Source organism: Eublepharis macularius, chromosome 1, assembly GCF_028583425.1.
Source record: "Eublepharis macularius isolate TG4126 chromosome 1, MPM_Emac_v1.0, whole genome shotgun sequence".
NCBI classification, from domain to species: domain Eukaryota; kingdom Metazoa; phylum Chordata; class Lepidosauria; order Squamata; family Eublepharidae; genus Eublepharis; species Eublepharis macularius.
In genome coordinates, this window is record NC_072790.1 from 167135779 (window position 1) to 167147103 (window position 11325).

An 11325-nucleotide genomic window follows, 5' to 3' on the forward strand; every position below is an offset into this window, starting at 1 on the left:
TTAGCTGTGCACTCATCCTTTGTTAACTTCAGCTCAGGCTGAAAATATTGGCCAATACACAGTAATTGTCCATGGTTTTTTTGCTAAGTAAGTTTATGGGAATAGATCCAGAGGAGTTAGCCGTGTTAGTCTATAGTAGCAAAATAGAAGAGTCCAGTAGCACCTTTAAGACTAACCAACTGTACTGTAGCATAAGCTTTTGAGAATCACAGTTCTGTTTGTCAGATGCATCTGACAAACAGAAAACTGTGATTCTCGAAAGCTTATGCTACAGTAAAGTTGGTTAGTCTTAAAGGCGCTACTGGACTCTTTTCTAGTTTATGGGGAAAAATTCTCCTTTTGCCCTGCATATATGCAGTTTAAGATCTTTGTGGGTGTTCCTGTTCAAAATGGATTACTATGGAGCTAGCAAGTGCTTAGAAGAATCCAAAGTGTATAGGTTGGTGGTCTTTATACTGAAAATATTATTTTCCTAACTCAGATTTGTTGGGAATTAGCAAGTGTTTACATTCGGTCATGAAAGAGTTAAACTGTTGTTTGGGTTACTTAGTTAGTAAACCTATTTGCATGTAACCACTTAGCTGTCAAGAAAGGGTTCCTGCCACAGGTATGGGAGTGTATATGCTTGATGAAGTAGAATTAGAATTCTGTATCGGTCAACATGTTTATTGTGGGGGGGGGGGATTAAGTAGAAAGTTATGCAGAACTTTATTGCCCTTTGTTAAGTCTTCTCTTTCTGGTCTACCTTTCACCATCTAGGATGTAACAGTCTGAAGAAAGTCTCTGTCTAGTCTAGAAGCTAGCAAGCTATAGCTAGTAAGGCATTCCTTATTTTCTTCCAATGTAACCCTATTCTTATTCTTTGTGTACTAAACCATTTTTATAGAATTAACTCTGGAGTGTGTGTATGGTCTCATTATATCCAATGCACATTTCTGCTAAACTCTGCTAATCTAAGTTTTAAGAATATATCCCCACAAAATTTTCATATGCGATTTGCAGCTCCTGGTTGTATGACTTATGTAGAGGAATTGACCATGAACCTGTAAAACCTCGACAATTGCCAAAATCCATTGGCTGCAGTAAGAACTTTCCTGGAAAAGCAGCTTTGGTTAATAAGAAGCAGGTTAGTGATTGTGAAGAGGACAGAAATGGGTCTGTCTTGAAGAGTTAAAAAAAACCCTGGAAAATAGTTTAAACATGGCTGTTCTGTTTCTCTGGTTCAAATCTCCCAGTGGCTGTTTCTTACCATGTCAGATGCTTTGTTCCAGAATAGCCACAAAGGGTTTTTTTTGGATGAGCTCTAGAGAATTTCAGTGGGAGGGAGCTCCTCATGCCCCCCTATAAAGGACTGATCTGTTGCATAATATAGCAGAGGAGGTCCATGGATGTATGTTGCTGGTGCTGTGACTTTTGTTCCATTTTGCTTTCTAATACAGAATGTTTTGCCCTGGTTGTCTCTGCAACATGTTGTATTTTTGTTGCTCCATAGCAGTATTTCTGGTGGATTTGCAAGAGCTATTTTTTTAGTGTCAATTTCCAACAAATTGAAACCATGCATGATTCTTTGTTGCATGCTTTGGACACTGATGTTTGGTAGCAGTGTATTGAGCCATGGACTAAGACAATAACAGACACTATGTTTATAGGTGCAACATTGGCTGCTGCAGCTGGCCTTGGAACTGGAAGAGAGACTTCACAAGGACCGAGTCCAAGTAAGTAGGGGGAAGAAGAGAGGCCCTCCTAGCTTCCGAAGGAAATGTGTTTTGAGTTGGAACAAGAAGTAGTAGGCAAAGCTGACTTTATTGCTTTTTCTTAATATACTAGCTTTGATGTCTAGCTGCTATTCACACATCTGCTACATACATTTGCCTTGGTAGGAAACTTGAGGCAAGTGAGTGCAGGGGATTGCGAGGAATCAGAACCAAGTGGCTTATTAAAGAAATAGATACACAAACTACTTCTACTACTTATGCTTATCTTTGCATGAGACTTCCTAAGGGAAATTATTATATATTATTTTCTTATCCATCCCAGATGCTCTGGAGCAGGTAGTAGTCCTTGTAACTGAATGTGTTTCCCTTTGCAATCATACTGATTTTGGGTACAGCACTTGACATTTCTTAAATGTAGTTCAGGTGTACTGATGTGGACAGTATTCTTGCCAGAGCATACAAAGCAAATGTGACTACAGTGCTAGGTTTACATATGGGAAACAACATTCAAATCCAGATACATGCCTGGACGCGAAGTGCATAGGATAAGCCTGGCCAAATCTACGTCACATAATTATTTTAATGAGAAAAAAATCTTTTTATAATAACATAATAATAATATTAGATTTATATACCACCCTTCAGGATGACTTAGCACCCACTCAGAGCAGTTTACAAAGTATATCATTATTATCCCCACAACAAAACACCCTGTGAGGTGGGTGGGGCTGAGAGAGCTAGAATCTGTGACTGACCTAAGGTCACCCAGCTGGCTTCAAGTGGAGGAGTGGGGAATCAAACCTGGCTCTCCAGATTAGAGTCCTGTATTCTTAACCTCTACACCAAACTGGCTACACTGATGGCTTTGGAAGATCTGGATGCAGATTTAACAAAATGAACACTAATTTCGGACATGGGCAGTCACTCTTTGGGTAGTAGCTGTTTGGATTTCCTTGCACTGTAGAGAAAAGCAGCTAATGAGCTGCAAGGGCAAATTTTGTTACGAACTGAAAGAGTTCTATCAAATGCCCCTATATTTTTTGCTATGGCTGTAGAACATATTGGAAGATCTGTGGAGTTACAATTTGTACTGGAATATGCATGGACTGAGACTCTACTATCAAATTGCGAAATTCTTGATGTCTCAAGTGTATTTTATCCAAATGCTTTTATTTTTCTCCCAACAGAACAACCGGGTAGCTAAACATCTGAATATTGGGATCCGTATGCAGGGTGGTAAACATGCCAATGGCCTATCCCGCTGCTGTGCCCTGTCTCAGTACGATTCCCAGAAAATCAGCAGAGATGCATTTACTGTCATTCAGAATTACAATACAGCAGGAGGCCAGCAGGCTGCATGGTGAGAAGTTTCTTTCTGAATGCAGGAAAGAACTACTGTAGAGGGAGAACTTAGGTTTTAGCCTTGCCAATGGCCTGTGAACTACACAGTCTGTGCCAAATGGAGTAGCAGCAGAACATGACATTCAAATAAGACAGAAATGGTGCTGAAAAAAGAGTGTTCTCTCTCTCAAATACAAGATGAACAAAGAGGATTTCCCTGATCAGACATCAGAGGTACAGCAGAAGATGCATACTGAGAAACTGGTAGTTTATTAGCAAGGTTGGAGTCCAGCAGTGTCTTAAAGACCAGCAGGAGTTTCCTGGGTATAAGCTTTTGAGTCAAGGATCCCTTAATCACATACCTGTAGAAATGGAGATCTCTGAGCCCTTATATCTCAGTCAGAAGGTGGGAGGGGTGTTGCAAAGAATCTTCTGCAGACCAACATGGTTACCCACATGAAACTGTCTTCATGGTAGTATATTGTGAGAAGTAAACTTTGCACTTGAAACGTGAGTGAGAGCAAAGACTATGGGTTAATTTGACAAACAGGAAGTAGTCTGAAGTGTTTGTTGTCTCAGATGTGAATGCAAAGTTAAGGAATGTGTCTCAATTTATTTTTTATTACGAATTTTTAAACAATAAAAAGAGCTAAAAAAGAAATATTAAAAAATAACCAACAAAAAAAGAAAACTCTAATATAGGAATATTTTCCAATTTTCCCTGTGAAAGATATGTTGTCATTACATATTATACACTCACTCTGAAATTACCATAAACAAATACTTCACCTTTCCCTCTTAACATTATTTTGCCTCTTAATCTTCAAATGCACAAATCATCAGTTCATTTTTTTTCCGTTTCCCACAAAAAGTCTCTAAGGGGTTTCCAGGTAACAATAAATCTCAATGTCTTTTCCCTAATTGAAGAAGTTTGGCTATCTCTGTGAGCTGCATAATCTTCACCAGCCATTCCTCTGATGTAGGTAATGTTGTAAGTTTCCATTTTTGAGCATATAACAGTCTTGCTGCCATTGTCGTATACACAAACATGTTCTTTTCATCAAATCAGCTTGTTCTTATAGTTTCATATTTTTTGTTAAAATCTTTGTTTTCTGTTTATTAATTTTAAAACCAGCTAATGCACCAAATTCTTTTAATTTACACATCGAAGAGTTAACTCCTTTTAGTGGATCCTCTAAAATGAAAACTAAGTCATCCGCAAATGCTCTCAATTTATAAATCTCTTTTTTAATCCTTACAGTTCCTATCTTTTCATTTTGTCTTATATCTCTGTTCAGAATTTCAAGAACCAAAATAAACAAGAGAGGGGACAAAGAACAACCTTGTCTTGTTCCTTTTTGAATCTCATATAGTTTTGTTAAATCTCCATTGACAATTATTTTTGCTGACTGTAAGGTATTTTACTCATTCTATAAAATTTTGGCCAAATTTCATATACTTTTAAGACCTTAAACATAAAAGCCAAGTTGTCAAATGCTTTCTTACTATCTAAAAAAAATAAAAGTGGCTTGTTTTTCATTATGTTTTTCAAAGTATTCCAAAAAATCGAGTATGGTTCTAACATTATCTGTCAGCTGTATCTTTGATAAAAATCCACGTTGGTTTCATGAATAAATTCTTGCAAAAAATTTTAAGTCTTTCTGCTAAAATTGTTGTAAAGATCTTATAATCATTATTCAGTATTGAAATTGGTCTATAATTTTATGTTGAAGTCGAATCTTGTCCTTTGGTTATTATTATTATATTGGCCTCTTTCCAAGTTTCTGGAATCCTACCCCTCTGGAGGATGGAGTTCATTGTATTTTGTAAAGGTAATGAAATTTCATCTTCAAAGCACTTATAATACAAACCTGATAGACTATCTGGTCCTGGGACTTTTCCCGGTTTAATCTTTTTTTTATAGCTTCAGTTACTTCTCTAATTGTTATAGGGCCATTCATAATTTTTTAAAAAATTTTTTTATTGGATGGGTTTACAAACACACATATAAAAATCATTATCGTTGTTCACCCCATTGCATTTTCCCCATCCTTCCCCCCCCTCACTTTTCTGGTGACTCCCAGCAGTTTTCCATACCCAACTTAATCTAAAAAGTATATCATATATATTCTTAAGGTCTATAATACTAATGTAATAATGTAATATATATATTATACCTATCAAATCTCTTTAATTATCTTAACAATCTACACTTACTATATTACTTTTCTTAGTTAAAAATATAAAAATTATATAAGTAATAATAGGTACATATACTAACTAAAAAACAAACTATATATGTATATGTAACATACTATTCCTTACATACCAATTAACTATATTATCTATATTTCACATATACTCCCTATAACCTTATTACTCATAATTATACTCCCCTGTAAATATACTATACTAATCCAATAAAATACAACAAAATATACCCCTTTTTAGCCTTAAGTAAGTTTTTATCTCCCCAGTTTCCCCTTCATGTCCCACTTTTTCTCCACATATTTCTTAAATTTTTCCCAGCTTAATGTATAATCCAATTCTTCTTGTTCTTTCAATTTCCTTGTTAGTTTGTCCATTTCTGCCATATTCAGAACTTTCAAGATCCAATCCTCCATAGATGGTATCTCCTGAGTCTTCCACATCTGCGCATAACACATTCTGGCCGCCGTAATCATATAAAACACCATAACTCTGTCCATTTTATCAAAATCTTCTAGGTTCATACATAATAATAGCAATTCCGGGGTTTTATTTATATTCCTTTGTAAAATATCTGACATAACTTTAACTATATCCCTCCAGAACTGCTTAGCCTTATCACAAGTCCACCACATATGATAGAATGAACCTTCATGCTGTTTACATTTCCAACATTTATCAGACATCTGGCTATTACCATTGACCAACTTCATCTATACAACATTTTATATACATTTTCACGCACAGTGGTACATGCTGAAATCTTAACTACATTTTTCCATACCTTTTCCCAAGCTTCCATTGAAATTTCCTTATTACAGTTTATTGCCCATTTGACCATCTGAACTTTAACAACTTCCTCCTCTGTAAACCATTTCAGTAATATCTTATATATTTTAGAAATTATTTTCTTCCCCCCCTGAAGCAAACAATTCTCCATCTCAGAGTTTTGTAGTCTAAAACCATTTTTCCTTTTATCTTTCTCATATAGGTCTTTTATCTGCATATATTGAAACCATCCATATTGGAATGGCAATTCTTTGTTGTAGGGCCATTCATAATTTGTGTTTGTCCTTCCCTGAAGATTTTTAAGCCAAATATTTTATATTCTTTTTTCTAATATGGTTCTCTTGTAGGCATATAATGTCATATTTTAATTTTTTCAAATAATGAACTATTTTCTTTATTTTTTGAAGAGAATTTGCTCCATTTTTTTCCACGTTATATATTTATACTCCATGTTTAATCTTCAAGTTCAGGAGAGTCCATCTTTGAATCTTTCTTCTGCTTTTCCAAATCCAGTTGCAACTGTTGTGGATCTATTGCAGCTTCTTTTGATGTGTCTCTGTCTCCAAATCATTCTTAAATCTTTCAAAAAATTCCTTTGCTTTTAAGATGGACTTGAGCCTGAATCTCTATTGTTTAAAGGTAAAAATAACCCCTTCAAGTTGGTCCCACCTAAATGAGATCTTTTTCTGTTTTAATTTTTCAGTTGGGAAGGAATACTCTTTTCACTTGCATAGAATTCTTATAGGGATTTTTTTCATGACAATTTTATCCACGTTGTCGATCCTTAATCTTATTTTAAAATGCTGTTGTAAAACTTGATCTCTTAATTTCCTTCTCACTATGAATCAAAGTATCTCTTGAAGCCTTGAAACCTTTCTTATAGTGGCAAATCTTGAATTTATCCTGTAGACATTATTGATTTCTGTTTCTATATCCTCTTCTTCCAACTGCTCATCTATAGATCTTGTTCTCTTCCTACTTGACATTGTAAATTGTAATCCAACAACGGAGCTCTCTCTGATTAGTATACTAAATAGAAAGAGTACAATTTAAATGTTCTTTCTCATCACCATACCAACAGAACGCCACTCTTTAAATACTCAGTTCATAAAGCTCCACAGTAAATAATTGGCAGCCGGGCTCCCTCTACTTGTTAAAAGTTATAAAACTGCAGTTCAGATGTTGACTTGTATTTACCTTCCAAGCTTTCATCACCATAGCAATTTATACTCTGACAACCAGGCACTATCTCTGAGTCAGGTTCGTTTACATTCCACAGTCTCCAGTCATAACAACCAAACCTGAATCCATGTCATTAGTTTATAAAAATCCACCAGGTGAAGATAGTCTTAAGTAAAACATCAAGGCTAATTCACATTTCTATTGCAGTTACTTCAGATAGCAAAAGTTTCTAACTGCACTTCCATCACAATTAAAAGGGAAAATACAAAGAATTTTTCTGAGCCCTTTTCCATTTCAAATCTTTTTTTTAATAAGTCCTTATTAAGCTTTTTGCAGTCAAATATCCCTAATTCCTTAATGTTTTGCCAATTTTTTATAATTCCCCCCAAAAGTGTTTGTCTCACCATCAGGAAATCAGACTCCTTCACAGAAGAAAATTTCTCTTGGTAGATACTGGTAGTTAATTCCTTTGAAGATGAAGAAGTGGAGATTGGCTGGACTTGAGTTCCCTCAGGGCATCCATTGAGACTAAGAGCGAGCTGTTATCCTAGTCTCCAGGGTACTCTTTTGTGGTTCATCACAGGAACCTTCATCTCTGTAAAACCAGCAGGGGAGTTGCCATAAAAGAGAAAATGGGCAGTCTCTTCGGCCTCTCTTCGATCTAGAGATTTATACAGCCCGTGTTCGTTTTCCAGCTGTTAATTTCATCCATGATGTGTCTCTGTGTTTGCTGAGGCATCAGTCTGCCATAATTTCCTCACCGAAAGACCCAGAATATCTCTCAATTTAAAAGTGAACAATTAGCAAAATTATTGAGGGAGGGAGCAAATGAGAGTTTAATCCTTGAGATAGCTTCTACCTTGCCTGTTGAATCATTAAACAAGCTTGTTCTGAAAAGTTTCTTATTTTGGAATTTTTGCTAATCTGTCCATGTTAATAGGTTTCCTCCAATCACACTTCTCCAACTTTCTGCAAGCAAGTTTTTGGAGATTTCCACAGCATCCTCTGTTGACATCACCACTTTCCTGAACACTGCTAGCAACTATACCCAGCCCATTAGTGCAACTAGCCCAAAGGCCAAATCTGTTGGAAGCCCCCAAAAGGCAGGCAAGAAGGCTATGAATGCAATTCAGATGCTCTTTCAGAGGGCAGAAGAAAGGAAACAAGCTCAAGCTACAGCTGGGTCATCATCTTCTAGTGCCGCTAATTCAAACACAATCCTGTCAGTATCATCTACTTCATATCACAGAGAATTAATTCCCATTGGCAGCCAAAGTCCAAATGACCTTCTAGGACAAAACATTACCAGTAAGAACCAGTCTTTGTGCAGCTCTGATGCAGGGCTTGAGGAGACCACTTTGCTTAGTCAAGTTAACACTGAATCTGTTAAAACAGAACTGCTCAAGGTCCCTTCACAGCAACCTGATTTGTGGAAAGAAAAGAATATACCACTTGCTGTTGAACTTTTCCAAGAGAAAACTGATAGTGGAACTCCTCATACCTTCACTGGGGACCAAATGTTGTGTGAAAAGTGTAACCAAGCAGTGTTGGTGTGGGAGTATTCAGAACATTTAGACTATCATTTTGCTATGGAACTGCAGGACTCTCTCTCAGGACCCAGCTCCATCAGGCTTCCTGGGGCTGTTAGCAGCCCTCCAACTAAGGGCAAAAGCAAACCAAGGACCCCTACGGCCTCTAATGGCAAACGGGCAAGGAAAGACATTCTTGGGACTCTGGACTCCTTTTTTAAGCGTCTGCCTCCTTAGACAAGTTCAGCTGGGCAGCTAAAGTTTTATCTCAAAAGAAGGGGAAACTTTTCTTTGTCTGCCTTATTAAAATATGCTGATAATTTATGCCCAGCAGGTGCTCTGAGAACCTCAAGAACTACTATGGCTGTTGAAAAACAGCTGCTGGTACCTACAGCACTTAATAATTATGATCTTAATTGCACCTTAAGGTGATACCAGGTTGGTGTTAAGTTGCCACTCAAGTGATGGATGCTACATCCTTGTCATTACTCATTGATTAGCTTGCTCATTGCTATTTAAGTATCCATCTCATGATTAATTTTTATGATGGTGTACAATAAACTTTTTAAAATTTGCTATGGTCTATGCTGTAGCACCTTACATCCATTAAATTTGTCAGTTTTTATTCTCTGAGCATCTGAAGGTGAACAATTATTTATGGAAGCTTATGCTGAAATATTGTCAGTCTTTAATGTATGAACTTTTTTGATATCACTGAGCAATATGCTCTTTGCCTGTTCAGAAAGAGTACTTGCTTCTACTGCAGTCACTATTGTTCTTCTGTAAAACTGGTTATTTTGTCTTTTTAAGTCCCTGGACCAGCAGGCTGGCATTGTGATGCTGGACAGAAACAAATTATCTGGTAACTACTTTTACAGACAAAAAGCCTTATTTGATATTTCAAGTAAAAAAATTAATGACAGTGCAGTGTGTACATAGGGCTGAATCCAATCTATTTTCCATAGCTGGAATGGAACTTTCCTCCCCCCCCACCCCCCACTGCAGCCTACTGATCTTCACAAAATTCTGCTGCTGGGGGTAGGGGATCCTGAGCAAAGACATGAATGGGGTGTGCAGCAGGAAAAAGAAATAGGTGGGAATGTATTGGTACACAGCTGGTTTATATAAGGGTTCCAGATTAGTAACTAGATTTCTGCATACATAGCACTGAAATGTAGCCTTAGATCAGTGTTTGAACTTTCTAGGCTATATGTATAAATTAGATTTTCTACATTAAAAGAAGCCTGTAATTATAGCGGCATTTAACTATACTTCTGTGGTTGATGGGATTGACAGGAGCCTAGAAAAAAAAGCCTTGCCCTTTTAAGAGGTTTAATATAATGTTATTTAGCAAGTGATATTAACTTACTCTATGCCATGAAATCTTCACCTGCCCTTTCCACACATTAAACGTCTATTAAAGGGGCAGGACATTTTTCTCCAGGATGTTGGCTACCCTAGCAGTTGACAAAGATGGGAGTATTCATAAGTTAAATATATTTTAAGGGGAAAGTGGCTTCAGTTCTAAAGCGTAGATTAGTTTGAGCTGAAAGCGCTAAGAGCAGGAGCTCTTAACTTGCCATTTTTTCCCAGCTTGCTTCAGTAACATATAAATAGGACAGAGATTTGAGCTAATGTGGGGATCCTCAGATGATGGATCATTTAACAAAGGGCCCAACTGAATCATATAGTGGGAGAGCTGCAGTTTCCTTTAAGGTGTGTTATAGTATATATAGCAAGTTAAAAGATTTTCTGCTCCTTATCTCAGTCATCAACCAAAAGGAAAACTGCAACCAATATGTCATGAGACTGAGACTTAAAAAGGCAGCTAAGAAGGAACTAGAAAAGATCCTTAAGTGTAAGGAAGTGTTGCTGAAGATGAAGATAATTCTTACTATGGTATTTGCCATTACTATGTATGGATGTGAAACAAAAAAAAGCTGACAGGAAAAAAAATTGATTCATTTGAAATGTGGTGTTGGAGGAGAATTTTTTGGATACCGTGAACTGCCAAAAAGACAAGTAGGTTCAAGATCAAATCAAGCCTGAAGCTAAAATGACTAAACTTAAGACTAACATACTAGGAAGAGTTGAAGGCAGTAAGAAAAGAGGAAGACCCAACATGAGCTGGATTGATTCGATAAAGGAAGCCACAGCCTTCTGTGTTAGTGATAGGATATTTTGAATGGCACATGACACATTGCATAGCAAAAATAATAAAAAACTAGAGAAACAATAGTATTTGCATGATTTCTTTAATTCTGCAAAGACTTCAATCTCATTTTCTCTTTCAAAGAAAATCACAGCATCCCCCCTCCCCCCCCATGGATAGAAATTCTGCTGTAAAAAATGATAGTACTGGATGTTCTATGGCTTCAACAACTATTTGTTTGATAGTATTGTTGCATTCTATTGTCATATTACAAGAACAGAAGAATTAGTTGTGTTAGGCAGAGGTCACTAAACCAGCTAAGTGACACAAGAGTGTTAAGAGAAGGAAATGAGTCATAAGCAAGTAGAATCTGATATTCCATCTCCATTCTTTATGTAGGAACCAGCTA

General features: G+C 36.7%; 1 protein-coding gene across 2 annotated transcripts in view; it reads left to right on the top strand.

Annotated features, from left to right (window-relative positions):
• Positions 1-10988, top strand: part of POLH (DNA polymerase eta) — a 33837-nt gene extending 22849 nt beyond the window's left edge. For both annotated transcript variants that reach the window (XM_054995703.1, XM_054995702.1), the window contains 4 exons: positions 1003-1126; positions 1650-1715; positions 2903-3075; positions 8176-10988. In XM_054995703.1, coding sequence (XP_054851678.1) covers positions 1003-1126; positions 1650-1715; positions 2903-3075; positions 8176-9001 — 1189 coding nt within the window. In that variant the 3' untranslated portion in view covers positions 9002-10988. The remainder of the gene's footprint in view (positions 1-1002; positions 1127-1649; positions 1716-2902; positions 3076-8175) is intronic.
• The last annotated feature ends 337 nt before the right edge of the window (positions 10989-11325 follow it).